Source organism: Gigantopelta aegis, chromosome 2, assembly GCF_016097555.1.
Source record: "Gigantopelta aegis isolate Gae_Host chromosome 2, Gae_host_genome, whole genome shotgun sequence".
NCBI lineage: Eukaryota > Metazoa > Mollusca > Gastropoda > Neomphalida > Peltospiridae > Gigantopelta > Gigantopelta aegis.
Window position 1 is genome coordinate 35022695 of NC_054700.1, and position 25276 is coordinate 35047970.

The 25276-nt window shown below is 39.1% G+C and overlaps 1 protein-coding gene across 8 annotated transcripts in view; it reads right to left on the reverse strand.

The window, feature by feature from the left end:
* LOC121384461 (protein unc-13 homolog B-like) overlaps window positions 1-25276 on the reverse strand; it is a 254702-nt gene that overhangs the window by 83035 nt on the left and 146391 nt on the right. Inside the window, exon 1 of one of the 8 annotated variants that reach the window (XM_041514917.1) lies at window positions 24157-24482. The exons of the other annotated variants lie outside the window; for them this stretch is intronic. Within the exon in view, the coding sequence (XP_041370851.1) occupies window positions 24157-24474 (318 nt within the window). The 5' untranslated portion in view covers window positions 24475-24482. Of the gene's footprint in view, window positions 1-24156; window positions 24483-25276 lie in introns of those variants that run through there. 8 annotated transcript variants of the gene reach the window in all.

The following is a 25276-nucleotide window of genomic DNA, read 5'->3' on the forward strand; positions in this document are numbered from 1 at the left end:
TTGTGCTAGTACTAGGTAAGTATGAATAATAATGAAAATTAGAAACAAATTTTCTAATAGTCTTATTCAACTTACCGTACTAGCACAACAACAATGCTATAACAGACGTGATATAACACCGTTTAAGCACGAGAATTTAACATTAAAGGGAGGAGGTAAGAAAACAAGGAGGACTTACCCATTCAACCAGTAGTGTTTGTCTCAAGTAATCATACAGTGAAAAAGCAACCCACATCATATGAGGTATAAAATGTCAAAGTGACTTTTAAATTGAAGAACTACAACCCCAATTAAAAGTAAACCAAGTTAACAAGGTGAGGAAACCCGCACACCAAGTAATGGTAAAAGACACTCGACTGCCCCAGATAGTCAACCATCCACCCCTCACTCTCCAAACAGGAGGTTGAGAACTATCTCCCAGAAAGACTGCCGCTAGCGACCGGACGAAATAAGGGTCGCCCCCTACTCGTGGCCCTGTGCAACGAAATGAGTTGCTGCCCTGCAATGACTGACTGAATCCGTCGAGTTCCGTCCGGACCAACAGCCATATCATGGAAATAAAACCGGTCAAACGTGTGTCGACCTTTCCAAAATCCCGCACTCATGACCTTGAAAATGTCCAAAGAATCATAGAAATTAAGGGAAGCAGAAATCGCCCGAATCTCATGAGGTCGAACAGAGAAATTCCGCAGAACATGATCACCCACCTTCTCATATGCCAGTTTGATGGTTGCCGCAATCCATCTAGACAAAGCATTCTTCGTAATGTCTCCTGGTTGGCGTGTGAAAGAGATAAACAGTCTATTAGTGTTTTGCCGGAGATTTCTAGTACGCTCCAAATAGAATTTCAAAGCCCGCACCAGACAAAGAAGTCTATCAGAATTATCCGCAGAAAGCGTACGAGATAAACACTGAATGATGGCCGGAGGAAACTCTTCCCCTGGCACCTGGTTCTTAGCCACGAAAACAGGATCAGTACGTAATGTAACTGACCCGTCCGTATTGTAATCCACCAAATCATGCAAAGAAGCATGAATCTCACTAATACGACGGCAAGCCGCTAGTGAGACCAGAAACAAAGTTTTCCACGTCAAATGACGAAGACTGGCGAATTTCAAAGGCTCGTAGGGCTTGCCTTTGAGTGCATGCAGAACCAGAAAAACATTCCATTTAGGCAAAATGGAAGGCTTCTCAACCGTGTTTTGCAACGACTTAAGCAAGTCATGCAACACGAGATTCGTTGAGAAATCTTGACGTCCACACTGCCTCAGAGTAGTGAAAATGGATGACCTGTGACTTCTCACTGTTTGAACCTTCAGCTGTCTTTCTTGGACAAGAGCCAGAAAGTACTCAGCTAAATCATTAACAGTAGGCGACAAGGGATCCACGTCCCTCTCAGTCACCCAACGAACCCAAGTGCGCCAGTGACACTGGTAGACCCTCTCTGTAGACTGGCGCTTCGACGAGGAGATGAGCTCAGCAACCCGTTTAGAAAAGCCTCGGTTTCAGAGGGAAACCCCGACAACCGCCATGCGTGAAGTTGGAAAACCTCCGGCTTCGGATGCCACTCTGTCCAACGCAGTCTCTGACTGAGCAGATCAGGTATCAATGGCAACTGCACCGGCTCCTACACTAAAAGTGACAGGAGCGGAGGAAACCAGGCTTGAGCTGCCCAACTCAGGGCTATGAGCGTGACATGACAAGGTTGCTGTCTGATCTTTGCCAGAACCTTGCCAAGCAGAACCGGAGGGGGAAAGGCGTAAAAAATCCAGTCCCATCCAGTCCATGCTCAACGCATCGTACTCCAGTGCCAGTGGGTCTGGTACCGGCGATACAAACACTGGCAACTGATTGTTCAGGCGAGTGGCAAACATATCGAGTTGAGGACTCCCCTACAACTGAAGAACTTGATAAGCCACCGTCTGGTGCAACATCCACTCCGTCTGAACCGGGGAATGACGACTCAAAGCGTCCGCCAAGACGTTAATGGACAAAGGAATGTGTTTGGCCGATAACACCACTCCCCAATCGTCGCACCATTCCAGAATCTCCAAAGCCGCAAGACTCAATGACAGGGATTTGGTGCCTCCCCACCGACTGAGGTACAGAACAACCAACGTGTTGTCCGACCTCAACAAAATTCGACGATGTCGAATAACAGTCCTGAAATGGAGACAAGCGTGACGCACTGCTTCCACACCCCTGACAGATATTGATCCAAAAGGTGTGCACCGAACCCCTCGAGGGAAGCATCGGTAAACAGGACCAACTCTGGAGAAAGTGGGTGTAAAGGAACGGCCTGGGACATACACTTGTCCACTAGACACTCTTGGATCGGAAGAATGAACCAAGGCCCCAATGGTATCACCAAATCCCAGCTGAGACCATCCCACACTCGGGACAAATGCCATTGAAGCAGTCTCTTGAACCGTCTGAACCGCACATTCAGCACCGCCAGCGATTCGAGATGGCCTATCAACACATGGAGCGTGCGCACCGACGCACTTTGCTCCACCAGAAGACGTTGCGCCAACGTCCTGAAATTGTGAAGTCGCGAATCCGTCGGAAGAATGGACGCCTCCACAAGGTTGAAAACCACCCCGAGATAAGTGAAAACCTGCGTTGGCACTAATTCCGACTTGACCCAATTGGAAATAAACCCCAATCGGAGAATCATGTCGATCACTAACTCCATGCCCACGAGACATGCCGTCTGTGACGCCGCCGGAATTAACCAATCGTCCAGGTAATTGTGCATCCGTATACCCAACAGATGTACACGCCCCACCACTGCCTTTACTACCCGAGTAAAGACGTGAGGGCTTGTGGCCAATCCGAATGGCAGAACTTGACACTCGTAAGCTCTGCCGTCGTAGAGGAACCGCAAGTACTTCCAAAAATCCCGATGGATTGGAACATGCAGGTAAGCGTCCTTCAAATCGATGGACGCTGCCAACTCCCCCACCTGAAGCAAAGCGCGAACAGACTGAACCGTCTCCATCTTCATAGATGGAATAACGACGAAATAATTCAGTGGCTTCAGGTTTAGAATTGGTCGCCACTTGCCATTCTTCTTCTGGGCGAAGAACAGATGGGAATAAAATCCCGGAGTGCCCAAATCCACCTCCTGGATGGCTTTCTTGATGACAACCATCTTCTCCACCAGTACTCGTTTGTCGACAGGTGGTTCTGCAGGTAACTGGGGGGAGGACGTCAGTGGAGAGGGTGAAGAAAACGGAATTCTATATCCTTTGCGGACAACCGACAAAACCCATGGGTCCAGATCTGGCAGTTCGCACCAACTTGGAACAAAATGGCGCAATCTGCCCCCCACAGGAAGATCTGCTAATGGAACCTCCGTAAGCAGATGTCGATTGTCCACGCACCTTCATCCCGGCCGCTTCCCACCCCTGGGTGCCTTGCCCCGAGCGGAACCACGAAAACGTGCCTGCTTCCCCCAAAAACGTCCCTGTTTCGATGAACCACGGGCATTACCAGACTGCACGCCCAAATCAGACACCACAGGGATCTGATAACTGTCAAGAAAAGTCGATTTCTTAACAGGTGGAGGCTTAAAAGTAGACGCCGCCTGGCACTTACGAGCAGTTCGGGATGGAGCAGCAGGGACGAATTTCGCCGCTTCTTGGTCCATGACCAAGTTAAAATTGGTCCCAAAAAGTAAGGTTTCCCTTACTGAGCGACTACAAAAGTAGGTTTTAACCACAACCGTCGCTCTCAGTCCCGCCAGGTAGTGATCCTGACGCAGAAGTAGACTGTTGGCAAAAACACGCCCAGCAAGCTGAGCGACATGATGAGAGGCTTTAGAAGCCGCCAACAAACAACCCTTAGCCATCGGCGTAAGACCCGTGACTGCTTTATCTAACCCAAATAGAAACGTACCTAAATGGTTATTGACTTGAAAAAGAAGTTTAGATAACCTCTCCAAAGTCTCTAAATCCGTGAGTGGCACACTGACATTAGGAGATGGGTGGCAATCTGCCTTCAACCTAGCGGAAATGACCGCTGGATGTGAAAGGAAGGAAGCTCCCAATGTCTTATATGAAGACGTGGACAAAACCTTTGCCGCAGACAACAGTTTCCCAGTAGCTAACGCTGCCGGAAACTCTTCCACCACCACCGCGATCGCTACCCGCAATCAAAGCATCAATCTCCGCAAGAGATTCATGCGCCTCGTGCGCTAATGGCAAGCTGAAATCCTGTCGCGGAGCGTCCATCGCTAAAGGCCGGTTTACAAACGAAACACCCTTGTGTCCGTGCACACCAGTTGGACCTGTTCCCGTACAAAACCAAGAACCGCCTGGTAATCATAATCGCTGTCTGGCGTACCATCGGCCAAATTGGGAATCTCGTCAAGCACCGAACCTGGTGCCGACCCTTCCCCCGAACTACACACTGATTCAGAGGGAAAATCGTCTTCCGAAGAAGAATTTTTTTCAAACGACGCGCAATGCGCTGACCGTAACGGAAACGAAACTGCATGGGCAGGACGATGTGGACCGGCCGAATCTGCAAACTGGTCCAACCCTGGTCTTGCTGGAAACCCCGGTGGTGGAGGGACTGGTGGAGGGACTGGTGGAGGCGATTCCCCTAGCCAGGCCATGAAATTCTCAAAAAGAGAAACATAGTCCCCCCCGAGTCCACCCCTGAGGGCGACCCGAAACCATCGGACCCTGAACGAAAGGTTCCGCCCACGCAGTCGAGGGATAACGCCTGGAACCTCTACCCCGATCTGACAGGTCCGGATTGACCATCGGTGTAGAACACAGGCGCACCCAAGAAAGCTGCAGTTTCCCTGATCCCTGCCGAAACAGACAACGGGACTGGTGGTGTCGGTTGAACCGGACTGTCAGGAAATTCGTACACGTACAAATCCTGCACCGAATTCTGAAACCAACGTACCACGTGTGGATTAGCCAACCCAGTTGACGTAGCCACATGCGAACGATCTAAACGTTGATGACGCTGTACAAGCGCCCCAACAACAGAAGGGACGCCCACTGGCGTCGCACCCGAAACAACGCCACCCGGCTCCGTGACCGAGACGTTGTAAGACTCGATCACCGAAGTAGTGCCGAAAGATGCGTTGGCCGAAACGGCGCCCTCGGACGCCACGACCAACCCTGCACCAGAAATCTGGTGAGCCAAACGCGAAGCGGACTTCATTCTAGAGCTAATCGACCCCTCCACAGAAGGACCGATAACCCTGCCCCCATCAGCAAGATGGGTGTCGGAACTGAGAGACACAGTCGTTCCTGCCACGACTGCACTCCCTCCGACTGATGCCCCCGTTACAACCGTAACCGGCGCCGCCTCCACCGACGGAGGCAAAAGCAAATCCCCAGGTCGAACGGAGCCCGACCTGGAAGAAACCTTCCCTGCTTCAGCCGAAACAGGGAACAACAAGCGGCGCTTCGGGTTTACTGGTATCACCATGAAGATGGCGAACAGACGAGGAGGCGCCCTTACGCCTACCACTTGTCTGCAAGCTCTTTGAACTGGACACGGACTTGCCGACCGCCAGCAAATCGGTATGGAGCACGACCCCGGAGGTTGCCACTGTGCTCCGCACATCCCGTTCACGTCTAATCATCCTCTTTCGCTCGGCGTCTTTTGACAGCTTCTTAGCCTTCCCCCACGTGGAGGGGGACCAATTTACACAGATATGACACTGGCGTTCAAAACAACAAGAACAACATGCCCGACATAACAAATGCTGATCAAACTGGGGCAGTCGTTTAAGACAACCCCCCTCGGCACACACAACCAACCGGCTGGAGCCCGAGGAAGCCGTGTCAGACATTAACCCCCTGTGTAAATTACCCAAAAGACCTCGTATGACAGAGTAAAACAAAATTACAAATTAATAAACAATTTGACAATTTGACAAAAATTTTACTACAGAACTCGAACACGACTGCAGAATCAAAAATGAGGATATACAGTCTACCCATGCGTGGGTGTAGGTTATACATCCGGCAAGGGGAGATAATTCTGCAGTGGAGGTTATAACTCAGGGTGGTATAGCATTGTTGTTGTGCTAGTACGTTAAGTTGAATAAGACTAATGTATACAAATAACTGCAAAGTCTATGTGTGTATACAAATAACTGCAAAGTCTATGTGTGTATACAAATACATGTAAATGTAAAGTCTATGTATGTTTATAGATAACTGCAAAGTCTTTGTATGTATACAAATAACTGTAAAGTCTATGTACTGGTATGTATACAAATAACTGTAAATTTTAAGTATATATATATATATATATATATATATATATATATATATATATACACACACACACACAGTCAAACCTGGTCTAACGGTCACCTGTACATAACGGTCACCTGTCTATAACAGCCACTATAAATCCCCCCCAATACATTTCCTTCCTTATCCTTAAAATAGAATTAATCTGAGAACGTCTTACACCAAAATGATCGTCGATCTTTCGTGCACTTAAATTACCTTTCTCAGATTTGTTAATAACATAAATTTTCTGTTCTAACGTTAAAGCAGTTCGATTTTTCGGTGGCATTTTGAATGCAAACGTAATCGTTAATACATTTCGCAAACACTGACACTGACTTGTAGAAGATAGTTTGTGTAATTGAAGGTTATTACCCATGTGACATGTTTAACTCATTTGTTTGTTTCACATCACCGCTAATCCTTCAGTGGAGCATGACTGTTGATTACAGCTGAATAAGATCATGAGTCAGTAAAATAATCCTAACACAGGGCATCTTTAATAACCACCGCCTTCAGCAATTCATGTTTATTTACCAATCATGGCTGGTTAGAAACAATCAAACACCTACCATAACACCTCATTTGTTTTCTTTCTAGACACTCAATAGAGTAACCATACATGCAGATGACATTATGTACAGTCAATGGGAAGTCATCTACTGTTCAGTGAGGACGTTGAGAACCAGTCGAATTACACCACCAGTAACTGCGTGTCACGGAAGTTATTGAGTGCCTGTTTGTTTTTCATTTATGATCAGCGAATGACAGTGGAACTTTACTTTCACGGAAAATAAACCCAAAGCTACAGACATGGCCATATAAACACATTTAATTTATAATTTTTAAGATTATTAAAAAAAGACATAACTAGGGACAAAAAAATAAACCAAAAAACGTCTTCATGATGATAATCTTGCGACTGTTATAGCAGGTTCAAACTATGATTTTGGGTGAAAAATAGTGACCACTGGCCGTTAAGGATATATTCAAATAAGCAGCATATTCAATAAACCGAAGATACAATTTCGACATACGATATACCCAATTAAGACCTCTTGTTGATTTATGCAAACCCTAATTACGATTCTCCCAATTTGGGCCTCATGACATGTGGAATTTTCGTCAGAAACCGCTAAGTATTTTGTGTTAATAAAATACTGATTCCAAGTTCCATATTGTGACTCTGTTATCATTATCAAGTTTGTCTATAAACTTGATAAATACAAGAGGCGACAGTTAATGCCGTCAGAGTTCATGGATTAATTACGATATATATGTATATGTATATGTATATGTATATGTATATGTATATGTATATGTATATATATATATATCAGACCTGTCAACCCTCCCGGATTCCGCGGGAGTCTCCCGGTATTTGATCAAATCTCTTTTCCCCTGTGCGGGAGACAGTTTCTCCTGTTAAATGACATTTTTGTAAGCATAAAAAAAAAAATCAATCCTCTTTTGTCAAAATAACAGAAGGGAAGTAACTCTGCCTTTTTTTTTTCATTCGGAAAATGTCGACTACTTTCGGTTTCCGAGAATGTAACAGGCCGAATTGTCCCGACTGTTTAACCTTTGCCGAAGTGAGAATTGTGGGATAGCCTATTTATATTGTTAAAAAAGCACATGGAGTTTATAAAATGACGTGTTATTATAATGTTTGTTGTCATCGTAATGGCTACGAAGCGTGTTGCCGCTAATTCAACAGGCTGTGTATTGACATTCAGTGTTGCCATATTAAAAAAAATAAACTATCCAATTTAGTTCTAATAACACCTCTGAATTGTAAAATGTCTTCCCACTGGATTACATAATGCAACTATGACGAATCTGAACTGCCAGACTCCCGAGTTGACAGCGATACACATGCATGTTAAAATCACATGTCACAGCAAGACAACGAAAAGACCAATTAGCTGTATAAACATACTTGTGTCAGTTAATTTTGTATGTTTGTGCGGTAAAATGTTGGTTATAAGGGTACACTTCAAGAAATTATTTTTGTACAATTAAAAAATGTTGTGTTTGACATTGACATAAAGTTACTCACGGAAATGGGTATAATTCCGGTATATTTCACACGATGTCCGTAATGAGGTTTTACTTATGATTAATGAAAATACAATGTTTATTGCATCATTATAATGATTTTAAATAAGTACCACGCCACCGTTCCTCATTATAGTAAAAACTGAATATTAATTTATAAGATTTATATAAATTTGTCTTTGGTACTTAGGTACACTAACCACAAACGATAATGTAACGCAACCTGTAAGGCTGTAAGTGTAATACCGTAAATGTACTAATTAAATTTTTTATTTCTTGTTCATGTTCTTAACATTTTTGGATAAAATAATATATTTTTTTTAATCATAATAATATTTAAACTTAAAAAAAATTAAAAACAAAAAAAATTAATATATATATTTTTTTTTTAATGCCAAGATCTAAGGTTAAGAAGTATATATGACATCATAAAGTATTCATATAACTTATTGTAATAATGTTTTTTTTAAATCTTGCGATTTTGGGTTAAATTGTGTGAATTTAAAAAATCTCCTGCTTTTTGACAAAATCTCCTGCTTTTTCAACACACACCTCCTGCTTTCTCTTGACTAAAGGTTGACAGGTCTGATATATATATATATATATATATATATATATATATATATATATATATATATATATATATATAATATATACATACACACACACACAAAGAAGCAATCAAAACTGTCCTTACTGATAAACATTGAAAGAAATCCACTGTAACAGAATGTAATTAATCACACTCTAAAACAATGGTAAAAAGACTTACCTTCATTTCTTGATCTTATGTTGAAAAGTATTTTGTATTCTTTGTTCTTAACCATTTAAAAATACATGTACAATATCTTATGGAGTTGCATATGTTTTACTACCACTATGCAACAAAGTGATAATCTTTTTATTCACCGTCTGTCAAACTGCATGGTCAGTCCATCCATACATTCATAGAAAATTGATCCATGCATGCATCTACATCTATCAATCCAAGCATGCATTTATCAATCCAAACATACATATGTCAATCCAAACATACATATATCAATCCAAACATACATATATCAATCCATGCATGCATCCATTAAGTTTTGCTATGAATTCACATTTGCCCATCAGTGTCCTTTTAACCATACAATATGTACCAATACACGAACTGATTTCATCATCCCAAATCTAACTTCCTTAAAAAAATATTAACTATCCATTTATTTATTAATCTACACCTCTGAAATACAATGTACATTCATCCATCAAAAATCCATCATATAAATGTCACCATTTCCTTTTAAAACGTATCCATTTATCTACATCCATCTGCACAATCCAAAATACAATATACTTTCAGCCATATAATCCATCATATAGCTGTCACCATTCTTCTTTAAAAATATTACCCAATCTATTTAGTTATCCATCTATACAACCAAAATACATCCATGTATCCACCTATCTACCCATTCATCTTTGCATATAATATCACTGCATCCATAATCCATTCATCCATCATTACATCTAAAATCCACCAATTCATCATTGCATCTACAATCCACTCATTCATCATTGCATCTGCAATCCATCCATTCATCATTGCATTTACAATCCACCCATTCATCACTGCATCTAAAATCCACCCATTCATCACTGCATCTAAAATCCACCCATCCATCACTAGATCTACAATCCACTAATTCATCATTGCATCTAAAATCCACTCATTCATCACTGCATCTAAAATCCACCCATTCATCACTAGATCTACAATCCACTCATTCATCATTGCATCTGCAATCCACCCATTCATCACTGCATCTAAAATCCACTCATTCATCATTGCATCTGCAATCCACCCATTTATCATTGCATTTACAATCCACCCATTCATCACTGCATCTACAATCCACCCATTCATCACTGTATAACTAATCACCATACATGTATGTATGATTTAAATCTCAGGTTAGTTAACAACATATATATGCTATGTGGCCATACCCTCACATCAGAGAAATACACACTGACAAAAGTACAAGAATTTGTCGCACGCAGTGAAGCATATGTCAAAATAACTGACTTTATCACAGTGTTCTGCCTTCATATTCATCTGGTTGGCTAACTTTCTGAATGTCACATTGCATTTAATAGTAAGCTGGAAGAATGGAAACATGATTATCTGTATATATTCATTTGCTGATGTGTATGCATGAAGAAGCACACCCACACACATGTATACACACCCACACACATATGTACACACACACATATGTACACACACATATGTACACACACACACACACACACATACATACACACATACACCCACCCATCCACAACCACACACACAGACAAAGAGACACACAGACACACACAAGCACACACACACACACACACACATTGAATGAATGCATTAGCGTTTAATTAATCTAATTCCTTATTTAAAAACAAAACCTTTGAGAGAGAAAAAAATAATGAAAAAAGAAATAATTTTTGTTTAACATATGCATTGAGACAAACTCATAGATTCAATTCTAAACTAAGTTGCACTGATATAGGATGTAATAGTTTGGGACAAATAGAACTATGAATGTGAAAACATAACAGGTGAAAGTTGATGCAGTCACTGGCACCATATCAAAAATAATGTACATCCTGTCTTCTGCCTATATATATGTATACATCAATGCAAGACAAAAATAGAATCAATCAAAACACTGTTTACACTTATGATGCAAACAGAATTAATTATTTTAATACAAAAAACTTAATGTTACCTTATTTCAACAATGGTCATAAATTCATCTCCGATATTTCACAAGTCTTACCTGCTGTTTGGGAAAGAAGGAATTGATTTTGACAAAGCCTTCTCTTGACCACACCTTTGGGTGTCCCCGCATAAACTGACAGACGGCCAGAGTATTGGTGCGTGCGAGGTGGTGGGTGTTGGGGTTGTGTTTTCCAAACTCGTGCCACTCATCCGTTTTCTCGATGGGAGGCCTAAACACGGCTTTATGCATAGGTGCATGTACCAGGACCTTTTGTCTATCATCACTGTCACAAATAGTCCTGTCTGAAAACTCTATTACTGCACCATCAGATTCACTCAATTGGTGGCTTTTTTCAAAAGGCAACAACACGTGTGTCTCCTGCTTCATTTGCCATGATGGTTTTGAATGGAGAGTTGTTTTTCTCTTCCAGGTCTTTGCTTCGAATTTGATGGATTTTTTACGAAACAGTTCCAGGTCTAATGGTACCTCAGAGATTATGTTGGCCATTTCACCTTCTTCGGAAATGTCATTAAGAGATTCCTCCTCATCTTCAGAGGTAGCTGGGTCAGCTCGAGCCTGGTCATCAGAGGTCAGCAAGCGGACATTGGTCTGACCCATTGTTCTACTGGTTACAGGTTTAAAACCAAGTCATTCTGTCATATTTCACCACGTCCTACTGCCTTGAAATAGTAACAAAACAATTCAGCTATCTTTGTAGTGATTACAACTTAAACCAAACCATCCTGTTATATTTTACCACATCATACAGCCTTGAAACAATAACAAAACAATTCAACTATTATTGTATTCATTGCAATTTAAAACCGAACTATCATGTTATATTTCAACAATTCACACAGCCTTGAAACAATAAAAAAACAATTAAACTATTATTGTATTCATTGCAATTTAAAACCGAACTATCATGTTATATTTCAACAATTCATACAGCCTTGAAACAGTAACAAAACAATTTGACTATTATTGTAATTGTTGCAATTTAAAACCGAACCATCATGTTATATTTCAACAATTCATACAGCTTGAAACAGTAACAAAACAATTCAACTATTATTGTAATCATTGCAATTTAAAACCGAACCATCATGTTATATTTCAACAATTCATACAGCCTTGAAATAGTAACAAAACAATTCAACTATCATCATACTTGAAACTATTTAAAACCAAATTATGTTATATTTCACCACATCCGACTGCCTTGAAGTAGTAACAAAACAACTGAACTTGATTGACAAAGACAATCAATATAGAAACTAAAACACAAAAATTAAGTCAAAAAGCTGGAATCCAAACCAATCTACAAAAAGAAAAAACTAAATGAAAATACCAAAAAATAAAAACCCCCAACAAAATAACAACAAAAGAACAATACTGCATGATTTATCACCAAACCATTATGGGAAAAACCTCTATTTTAACCATATTGCCTTGAAACAATAACAAAACAATTTAACTATAATTGTGCTCATTACAATTTAAAACGACAACATCCTGTCATATTTCAACATATACTGCTGCTTTGCAGTAACAAAAAAACAATTCAACTTGATCATGAAGTAACTTTTCACATGTTCCCTTTAAAATAACAACAAAGACCATCAAAATAGAAAACAAAATAAAACTTAAGACAAAAAGCATTAAACCAAACCTTTTCCTATGTCTGCTAAAAAGCCTATCTAAAAAAGAAAACCACCCTAAAACCACCCTAACAAAACTTCCCCAAAACAATACTCTATGATATATCATCAAACCATTATGGAAAAAGCCACCATTTGAACCATTCCATCCATACAATTAATACACTTTATAATGTTTCTTTGGAGATCGTCACAGAAAAACACACTAGCTGAATGCTCAGATCAAACTCTATTTAACTGCAGGCCGAAATGTACCACCCACCCAACACCGACACATTATATTCACTAATGACTAACCGTATCTGATGAAAAAACTGCAACACAGGTAACCTTTCAAGAAAAATGAACCTGATATGTACAAACAAACAATCTTAGAACTAATTTCTCCTTAATGCAGTGAAATCTGATTTTCACTTTCCTCCTACTCCATAGCATCTGCAGTGTAATTTCGCAACAGTTTCAAGGTATTAGTATAGAATGCCAGGCAATTAAGTATTGTACTATGCAGAAAACTGATCGAGCAGCTATCATGCAACGTTCCATGTAAGAGCAATGTCACTCAGATCTGAAACCGTGACGGGTATTAATTTATACATGTCATAAAAATTACCATAAATAATAATACTCCATAAACGTGTACAGCAATTAACATAATGACAGCAACATTTACACTGCAATTAACTTAATGCCAGTCTGGTAGAACAAAGATAATAGGGTTTAACTGGATCATAAACGTACCATGCCAAATGAAAAAAGAAATGAAAAAAGAAGAGAGAAAAGGTTTTCTGTAAGTTTTTAATATTTTATTTGGTCAGTATTTTACTATTTAAATATTGGGTTTTTTACATTAGTGAAGAAAAGAGGTTTTGGGGGTTTTGATTTTTTGGGGGGTTTTTCCCTCTCACAAGAGGAATAAATAAGGTGTTTTGTATGAATAACAGTGTTATAGCAACAAATATGTTGGGTTTTTTTTTTTCTTCAGATCTGTTAAAAAAGCCTCAGGGGAGAATTGTCCAGAATTAACTGAGCTACTTTCTATAAATAAATGTTTTATTATTATGATACACCAGTTGTGGGGTATGTACTGGATAGACTAGATCCAAGGGCAGGGACTGATCCTACAAACCAATGCACTTAAAGTGAGCATGGTATCTATAAACTACGTCCAACTCCCCTAATACAACTCAAGTGATTTTTTTTTCTGTATGAATTAATAATGTAACAAATCTGCCAAACAGAACATCAATTCATGTTTTGTTTAAAACCTGGCTATAGTCTGGTACATGTTACAGAATCAATTCGAAGCAAGAGTTACATAAGATTTTACCATTGGATAACAGTTCATCATTTGTGAGTGAGAAAGCAATGAGAAACAAATGGACCGCTTGCAGCTTGGTCATGTGTATCAATTTTTCCCCAATCTCTGTCACAGACACAATGATTAGACTGGGCAGTCTTTAGTAGAAACAAGTTTGTTTTGTAAATGACACCACTAGAGCAAATTGATTTATTAATCATTGGCAACTGGATGTCAAACATTATCTTTATTTGTGAAATGCTATGTTCATCTTAGTGACTGATGACTTGTACTGAAGACTGGGGCGGAATGTAGTCCAGTGGTAAAGCACTTGCCTGGTGTGCAGTCCGTGTAGGATCGATCCCCGTTGGTGGGTCCATTGGGTTATTTCTAATTCCAGACAGTGCACCACGGCTGGTATATCAAAGTCCATGGTATGTGCTATCCTGTCTGTGGGATGGTACATATAAAAAATCCTTTGCTACTAATGGAAAAAAAATGTAAGTTTTACCTGAATGACAAAATTGTATACTGTGATCAAAATCAAATCTCTGCACAAGGCAGAATCAAAAGAAATTTGAGGCAAAGTCATGATTATTTCCATGATCTATTATCAGGTGCTCATCCTTAGGAGGACTGCCACTCCTTTAGAAGATCTGTAACAGGATGTTTCATCCCTCCTGCACTACCTGTAGGAAGACTGCCACTTCCAAGACTTGATCAGAAAAACCTTTTAGCATTCTCTTTGTTTGTGATGGTGCTTGAATGTGAAATCAAAGTTTTCTAAGATAGAGTAAAATAAAACTGAGTCATGTCAAGTTTCATTAACTGACTATGGATTATGATGTCATTACACCTAACAGTCTTAACATGTGGCGAGGAAAATGAGATTAAATGTTGAATTATGTCCTATTAATTAGTGAAATACATCACCTGGTCACGTATCCCTGGCTCTGGTATATTACTAGTGCTCACAAAGGCCACTATTATATATTACTTGATTTAGGATATTCTGATACCATCAAGTATGTTAGCTGATTTAGAATACTGAATGATTCTGATACCATCAAGTATGTTAGCTGATTTAGAATACTGAATGATTCTGATACCATCAAGTATATTAGCTTATTTATGAACAATACTGAATGATTATAATACCATCAAGTATATTAGCTTATTTATGAACAATACTGAATGATTTTAATATCAAGTATATTGGTTGATTTAGAACAATACTGAATGATTCTGATATCATCAAGTATATTAGCTGATTTATGAACAATACTGAATGATTCTGATATCATCAAGTTTGAATGATTTTGAAATCATTACCTGCAACTATAATACTATGGGAATGATGTGCATAAAAAGTTAAAAGTTTGTTTTGTTTAAAAACACCACCAGAGCACATAGATTAATTAATCATCAGCTACTCAGTGTTAAACATTTAGTAATTTCCCACATGTAACCTTCAGAGGAAACCTGCTATATTTGATCCATTTAGCAGCAAGGGGATCTTTTACCTATACTTTCTCAGAACACATCACGACCTATACCAGTCATGGGACACTGGCTGACATGGCGGAAATCCTTTCAGTCCGCCGAGGAGGTTTGATCCTATGACCCAAACACCTCAAGCCATTGCTCTACCTACTGAGCTAAATCGTGCCTCCCAGTGTGCACTATGACACATTAGAATGATTTAGTTTCTACAAACAATACACCTGTGGCATCAAGTCACTGAGCGTTGTGCTCATTCCACCACTACCTGGCCAGGTAAAAACATTTTTCAGCTGATAAAAAATCAACAGGTTGTTAATAATCCAAAGGCTGTTACCATCATATTTATATGTTGCTATAGAGGGATTCTTGGTGCTTTTTTTACTTTTTACTTTGTATAATTATTTCAAATTAACAAATAAAAAAGTATTCTTTATGGTACAATGTATAAGGCATGTGTAGCTCAATGAGGTGTCATGGGCAGCGGGATCAATCACTCATAGTGACACAATTGAATTTTTTGTTTCTCACTATGAAAGTTAAACTTTACGATTAATGACTTTGCTAGAGCACATAAATATATTATTATATTAACAATTGGCTATTGGTATTGGATGTAAAAGATTGGTTAATTCCGACATTACGACATTAGTCTTTTGAGAAAAACCGATAAAAAAAATTCTCCCGTTAGCTGAAACGTAAATTTTATATGTATTTTCCCCACAGACAGGTCAGGTCAGCAGGTCAGGTCATAGGGCTTAATGTGCACATTCAGAGCAAGCTGTTTGTAGTGCATGCCTGTCATGGGCATAGGTGCCGGCCTCTCCATCCAGGACAGTCTGTGATATACCAGGTGGGGGTTATTGGATGGGATAGGAAAAAACCCAATTGAATCCACTGAGGTGGCTTGATCCCACAACCCAACCATTTCAAGCAAGTGCTCTACCAACTGGAAAGAATGGTACATAAAAGGCAACAGTTAGGAACTTTCCTGTTTATGGCAAAGTACATATAAAAGACACAAACACAATGGGCAAGAACAAACAAACTGAAATGTAACATTAGGAATTTATTCATTAGTGCATTAAGGGTCAGAAAATAGAACAGAATAGAATAGATTTTTAACAACACCCCAGCATGAAAAATACATCGGCTATTGAGTGTCAAACTAAGGGTCAGAAATGTCTTCTATGTACTAGGTTGTGCTCAATCACTAGAATTGTGCTCAATCACTAGAATTGTACTGTATTAATTGGTGAAATGAGTCAGACCAGCAATGGTTCAACAACTAGTTTCATGGGGACATTGCTACATGTATGAGTCATCAGTAAATTGTTCTCCCACTGTGTCTCCAAAGGTTACAGCTGCTGATTAACATTGGGTCTGCCGTCCCTGTTGTATGAAGATGACAACAAGTGTTTTACTGAATTTCTACTTGCTCTGGTAGTATTGTAGTTAAGCTGTTAGGCGTGAGGCTGAGACACTGGCGTGGTTAAGCCATCGACATTAAGGCTGGGCCCGGCTCCCACCCAGAGCGAGTTTTAACGACTCAGTGGGTAGGTGTATGACCACAACACCTTGTACTCTCTCATTAACTACTAACAACTAACCCACTGTCCTAGACATACAGCCCAGATAGCTGAGGTGTGTGCCAAGGAGAGTGCTTGAACCTTAATTGAATATGTGAATGAATGTTTAATGACACCCCAGCATGAACAATACATCGGCTATTGGGTGGCAAACTATGGTAATACGGCAGACATGAATGAATGAATGAATGTTTAACGACACCCCAGCATGAAAAATACATCGGCTGTTGGGTGTCAAACTATGGTAAGTCAAAACATGAAGTGATGATCAACATCAATATAAAAAATTCAAGAGTCAAATAACTTAATTGGATATAAGCACAAAAATAAGTTGAAATCAATGAGGTTGAGAGTAACTGCATTCTGGTACCAGTTTACACCAAGAGTGTAAATGACCGAATGTCCAGTGATCTTTGTCCTATGCAGATTTGTCAAATCAGATGTTTAGGTGGCAGTCCTACAGGACAAAGGATGAAGGATGATCATCCTAGGGAATGGCAGTCCTCCTACAAAATAGGAAGGATGAATCATTCTGCAATATGGCAGTCCTCCTATAGGCAAAGTAAGAAGGATTTATCATCCTGGGGAATGACAATCCTCCTACAGGCAAAGTGGTAATGATTTATTGTCTGGGAAATGGCAGTCCTCCTACAGGCAGTAGAAGGATTTATTGTCTGGAACATGGAAGTCCTCCTACAGGCAAAGTGGGAAGGATGTATTGTCTGGGAAATGGCTATCCTCCTACAGGCAGTGGAAGGATTTATTGTCTGGGAAATGGCAGTCCTCCAACAGGCAAAGTAGGAAGGATGTATTGTCTGGGAAATGGCAGTCCTCCTACAGGCTAAAATATTTGACAGTGATTCATGTCACAACAGTTGCCTCTGTCTTTTACAGAGATAAGAATTTGAGAAAATGGTTTTGTTAATCAGATTTAAATGACTTGCTGTGAAGGGACAAGGCCACCACACTTGACATTTCTCCAACAACCTATTAAACCACTGTCCTAGACAGATATCTCACATACTGATGTGCTTCAACATTAACTGAATATAAGAAAGACAAACAAACTCAAATAAATGCATCTAGTTTTGTTGGAACAATTGTTCATTGTTGTTGGGATGGGCAGGATGTAGCCCAGTGGTAAAGCGCTCGCTCAATGCATGGTCAGTCTGGGATCAATCCTCTTTGGTGGGCCCATTGGGCTATTTCTCGTTCCAGCCAGTGCACCATGACTGGCATATCAAAGGTTGTGGTATGTACTACCCTGTCTGTGAGATGGTGCTTATAAAAGATGCCTTGCTGCTAATTGAAAAGAGCTCATAAAGTGGCGACAGCAGGTTTCCTCTCTCAATATCTGTGTGGTCCTTAACCATATGTCTGACGCCATATAACCGTAAATAAAATGTGTTGAGCGCATCGTTAAATAAAACATTTCCTTCTTGTTTTTTTGGGAAGGAATGTACCTCAGTTAGTAGAGAACTTGCCTGAGGTGTGATGAGTCATAGGATCAATTGACCTCTGTGGACTTATTTACCCCACCCCAACCAGTGCCCCACGATCTAACACATCTGACAAATATTTATATATATCTAATAATAAAACACAACATATTCTAAACACTATTCTTATCAAAGAAAATAAAAACACTTTTTTAGAGGAAAAAAAAATATCTAGAAACATTTTTTGACTAATTATCCTATATTCACCTTTGTGAGAGAAACAAAAAATATATACAAGTATGTAATTAACAACAATATCTTATTAACCATTGCAAGGAACTGCAGAAAAACATATGTACAGATCTGTATCCCAGGTAGATCCACTTCAGAATAAAAAACCTGATAACAAAATCAATAAACATAAGTGACATAATTCAATCAAAAATTAATCCATCCATCAAGAAAAAAGATCACAACTTATGTCGTAACACATACGCCTGTCAGAACAAAAAAAAAGTCCAGATCAACCACCTGATATGTCGTAACACTTTCTCCGATACTAGTAATCCATAATGATGAACAACAAAATCTCTCAAACAACAACAAACACTGTCAACGTCAGCTTAAGAAAATCACACACAAAGCTGAAACAATAAAGACCTGCCAAAGAACATGCTTCGATGACAGGCTGTGTATATATATCTATATCTGCAGTAAGCCTCTCACAGTGTGTTTGTGCGATAAGATTGTTATAATGACAGGGCGATCACAGCTCTTCAAGATAATTCTCCTGTTCAGCCTGTCACTAGAACTTCCTTCTGAAATGCAAATACAGAACTGTCCCTTGCCATGCCACCGGTGTCACACGGCTCTGACAAATTGCCCAATTATCTCCCCTAGATCAGGCTGATAATTACCGAGCATCCATTGAGAGGAGTTATCTCCCTCTGGTCCAGAGTAAAAAAATAATGATGAATATGTAAATGTTTTAACTGGTTACTGACTAGTTAAAAAGTAGCCTAGTTCTTGTATATTTGTTTAAAGTAGCAATAAATAAATAAAGATGGATGGATGGGGAAATTATTAATTACAGAAAGAATGAGTGAATGTGTTAGCTTTTCCCCTTAATGCCAAACCCAAATGACAACAGACTGATATGAAAATGAAAAAAGGCCAAGTATATGCTTATGTTGTACTTGTGTGAAAAACAAAAAACTTCTTATCAAATGATACATGTGGGCTAACCTGGGAATTGAAGCATGGGCACAGCTGGTTTATCTAATTTTGTCTATCGTCTAGTTAGGACACAGAGTTACATGTTAACATATCAATAAAAGAAAAAAGGAAAAAGAAAAAAAAAACCAATGTCAACCGATGAAAAATAATGATGTTGGGTTCTAATATCAGTACTGTACATTTACTTTTAACTAGAGCCAGTCCGGGGATTTGAACTATGTACCTACCAGTCTTACATCTCTGTTGAACTGTACATTTACTCTGAGCTGGAGTCAGTACCGGGATTTGAATTCTGTACCTACCAGTCTTACACCTCTCTACACTAACTCTGTACTGGTGATGTAACTATAAGTCTGGTGGGCGTGGGGCAACATTCTGACTAGTTTACTGGTATGCGTCCAGTAATTATGAACAAAAACCAGTCAATATATAAATTTAACTGGTTTCCGTGTACCACTTCCAAACAGTGTCCATCAAGCTTCAAAATGCAAATCACTGTTAACCAGTTGAAGAAAAGTTCAATGCCCAGTGCTCATGCCGATAATGGTGAGCCAGCACTAATGCAATCTAAAGCTCTGATGACATAATAATTTACTCATGTTAAGTGACACACAAGAGTGTGCTGCTCAACTGGGTATTAAAAAATGACTTCCAAATTACTGCAGATAACAGGGATCATTATTATTTAGCACGGGACAGTCCCGCAATCAGTCATGAGAGGTGGTGGGGGTGAGGGTGGGGGTGAGGGTGGGGGTGGCAGGCACCATCATTATTATTCTGGTTTGTGTATCAGCTGCAGTTTTTTTCTTCATATCCATACATGATTTAAACATTTATTTTGTGAATGGTGTGCGTATACAGAAAAAAAGAAACTCACTTCCTGCACCCCACACCCGATTCTAAAAAAGGGTAACTAAATGCTAGCCCGATGTGTGATGGGTCGTAAGAACAATCGCCCTCTTTGAATTTTTCCTGTAGCCCAGTGGTAAAGTGTTCGAATGATGCGCAGTCGAATTCAAATCGATCACCATCAGTGGGCCTACTGCGATATTTCTCATTCCAGCCAGTGCACCACGACTGGTATATCAAAGGCTGTGGTATGTGCTATCCTGTCTGTGGGATGGTGCTTTAAAAAAGATCCTTTGTATCTAATGGAAAGATGTGCCATGTTTCCTCCCTAAGACAGTGTCAAAATTACCAAATGTCTGACATCCAATTGGCGATGATTAATAAACGAATGTGCTCTAGTGGTGGTGTTATATAAAACAAACTTTAACTTTGCTCATTTATATGTAAGAGTCGACTATGATATTAAACAGCGCTGGGTTTTCTTTCTTTCTCTCCATTGACCAAATGTCAAAATAATCATGTATTAGATACTAAATAGCTGTAACCGTTGAAGTGTCGCTATACCAATATTCCTGTCCTGTAAATTCTAGGACTGTTCTTTGCTCTCCCCCCCCCCCCCCCCCCCCCCCACTGCATGATAAATTCTGGAACCACCCTTTGCTCTCCCCCACCCCACCCCACCCCATGTGATCAACTGTGGACCAGCCCTTTCTGGGGTCATCAACTGAAGAACTGCTGTAATGTCATAGGAGACAACAGCAGATGTAGTTTAAAATGGGTCAGTTTGGGCTGTAATACACAGGGGACGCAACTCATCAGGACCTGCATCAACACAGACAGCAATGGAGAAGCTCATTTCATGACATGCAACATCTGCTTTGGGTAATAGGCCTCGACATTCATGTCAATGACTAACCTTATATCTTGTCAATCAAAGTCAAAGTTTGCTTTGTTTAATGACACCACTAGGGCACGTTGATTTATTAATCACCGGCTACTGGACGTCAAAACATTTGGTAATTTTGACTCACAGTCTTCAGACGAAACTCGCTATGTTTTTTTCAATAGCAGCATGGGATCTTTTATATACACTTTCCCACAGACAGGACAGCACATGCCACGTCCTTCGATATACCAGCTGTGGGGCACTGGTTGTGACAGGGGAAAAACTACATCAGATAATGTGTCCGCTGTGGAGGTTTGATCCTACGATATCTTTTTACTCAGGGCCTGCGTTTAAAAGGCTTGGAATTGAACAAAGAACAAGACAAAATTTCCACTCAGAATACACAATAAGCTTTCTGACAATCAGGTTCACAACCAGCTTTTGCTTTCCATCTTAAAGCATAGTTCAACTATTCAAGTTAAACAATCTGTGCCAGTGATGTCAAGATTAGGATAACAAGGCTCAAAATGGACAAGTTAAACAATCTGTGCCAATATTAGGACAACAAGGCTCAAAATGGACAAGTTAAACAATCTGTGCCAGTGATGTCAAGATTAGGACAACAAGGCTCAAAATGGACAAGTTAAACAATCTGTGCCAGTGATGTCAAGATTAGGACAACAAGGCTCAAAATGGACAAGTTAAACAATCTGTGCCAGTGATGTCAAGATTAGGATAACAAGGCTCAAAATGGACAAGTTAAACAATCTGTGCCAATATTAGGACAACAAGGCTCAAAATGGACAAGTTAAACAATCTGTGCCAGTGATGTCAAGATTAGGACAACAAGGCTCAAAATGGACAATTTAAACAATCTGTGCCAATGATGTCAAGATTAGGACAACAAGGCTCAAAATGGACAAGTTACACAATCTGTGCCAGTGATGTCAAGATTAGGACAACAAGGCTCAAAATGGACAATTTAAACAATCTGTGCCAATATTAGGACAACAAGGCTCAAAATGGACAAGTTAAACAATCTGTGCCAGTGATGTCAAGATTAGGACAAGGCTCAAAATGGACAATTTAAACAATCTGTGCCAATGATGTCAAGATTAGGACAACAAGGCTCAAAATGGACAAGCTAAACAATCTGTGCCAGTGATGTCAAGATTAGGACAACAAGGCTCAAAATGGACAATTTAAACAATCTGTGCCAATATTAGGACAACAAGGCTCAAAATGGACAAGTTAAACAATCTGTGCCAGTGATGTCAAGATTAGGACAACAAGGCTCAAAATGGACAATTTAAACAATCTGTGCCAGTGATGTCAAGATTAGGACAACAAGGCTCAAAATGGACAAGTTAAACAATCTGTGCCAGTGATGTCAAGATTAGGACAACAAGGCTCAAAATGGACAGACAACAAGAGGCAATTGCCACTTAAAATACACAATCAGCTTTCTGATAATCATGCAGGGCCCATATTTTCGAAGCTATCTTAGTACTATGAAATCATAAAACCATTCTTAACTATGACGTCACTATGACGTATGCTATACTGATGTCATAGCCTATGCTGATTTTACGATTTTGTAGCATGCCTTCGAAAATCCCTAGCAAGGTTCATATAAGCAGCTTTTACATTCCATCTTAAAGTATACCTGTAGTTCAATGTCAACATTAGGATATACAATACTAAATTATGTATCATAAAAAAACACAATTTTTTTTTTTTTAAAATGACAGTAAAGTAAATATCAGTATGGGTAGTCTAGAACTTCTCCTTAGTTTCTAAAATTTGCTTTCAGATTAAAATGTGAGAAGTTTAGTTGCATATTTCAACAATATACGTATGTCTGAATTTGTTTTGTCTAGCCTTAAATATATCTGTTGTATTATTTGAGTTGACTTCACTGAGACTTGTGTTGCAATTCATTCACTTTCATTCACTATTAGTCGAATCAGATGATCACCAGATTACACTATATGGTTATGACATCATTTGTGATAAGCGAGGTCATTTTCACTAATCTCAGCGCTAACATTCTTGCCTGAATAATCCAACTAACTGCATAATAAAAGTAGTGCAGGTTGGGGATGGGGCATGGCTACAAAACATTTGGTTCATTGAGATATGAATGCAAAAATCTAGGCACTGTTTATCCAACCAGATTGCCATAATATAGTGTATAGATGGAAAGAAAACCAATTCATGAAGATTTATGATGCTTATTATATTCCATTTTTTGTAATATATACTTTTATTGTTAATTTTAATTAATGAGTTAAATGAAAATGGTTCAGTTGTCAATAATAACATCCTCATCAAGTTCCTTTTTTTTCACAGAATGTAAGGATATTGAATATTTCTTTCCAAATTTAATACTTCCTTCCAGAACACATTATAAAACTAATTTGTCACAGTATGACTTCTAGCTAATCACAAATGCTGATTTTGTCAGAAGTCATATTATTATCTGAACCACAGAACACCAGTGACAAATTATTAATAAACTATTATTTTCCAAAAAATACAAAATAAATGCACGGATATACATGTATGTGAAAATTTGTTTCTCAAGTCACAGGGGATGTACTTACTGACCTTTAAAGTTCTATAACAGCCCGCATCAGACTGTGATCTTCTCTGTCGACCAGACTGCTCATCTAAAGGAATGTCATCCGTGAACCCTGTCCTGTAAACCGAATCAACCGCATCATCAGGCAACAGTGACTGTGGTGACATTTTCAACAAGTAAGTCTTCAGCAACATCCAATGCTTGGTGCTTCCTGGTACAACCAAGGCAGACGTGTCTTCAGAAGAATCTCTCTCTGTTTCCTCCTCTGCTTCGGCTTCAGTTGTGTCACACCTCTCCAGAAATCTTTCAGGAACAGATCTCAGTTTCTCCAGAACAATTCCCATGTTTATGAGTTTATCCTTTTTTTTCTTTCTTAAATCGTGCAATAGAAATTATTTGCTTTCCAGGGTGATTTCCATTTTTTTGTTGATCCTTTTTAATTTTCTTAAATCATGCAACAGAAATTATTTGCTCTCCAGGATTTCTTTTTTCAGTTTTTCAGTTTATCCTTTTTTTTCAGTTTATCCTTTTTTATTCTCTGAAATCATGAAGCAAAACTTATTTGCTTTCCAGAATGATTTCCAATTTTTTTTTACGTGATCTGTTTTTTCTTCTTAAATCATGCAACAGAAATTATTTGCTTTCCAGGATGATTTCCATTGTTTTAGCTCATCCTTTTTTATTTTCTTATTTTTTGGGGGGTTAAATCGTGCAACAGCAAGTATTTGCTTTCCATTTTTTAAAAGTTCATCCTTCTTTATAATGCAACAGGAATTATTTCACATATAACAAACTAAATCATGGTTAGGGTCAGAATTTGTTTATCATCCAATGGGAATTATTTCATACAAATATTGAAAATAAATAACTGTAGGGTCAGAATTAAAATGTCCATTCTTTTAAATCTTCCAAATATGGTGTTGAAACAAACATTCTTTTCTAGTACATTTTTGTATTCACAGATAAATTGTAATATATAAAAATTCATTTCTCACTGACAAACACATTAAAATAATACCCATCAAAATGTCTATATCCACCACTGTACTGAAATACTATATTTACTAGCTTTCCTCTCTTTTCTTGTGCAAAGGGAATTACCAACAATTCCTAATTTTAGCAAATGTTTCTCAATTTATTTTCCTC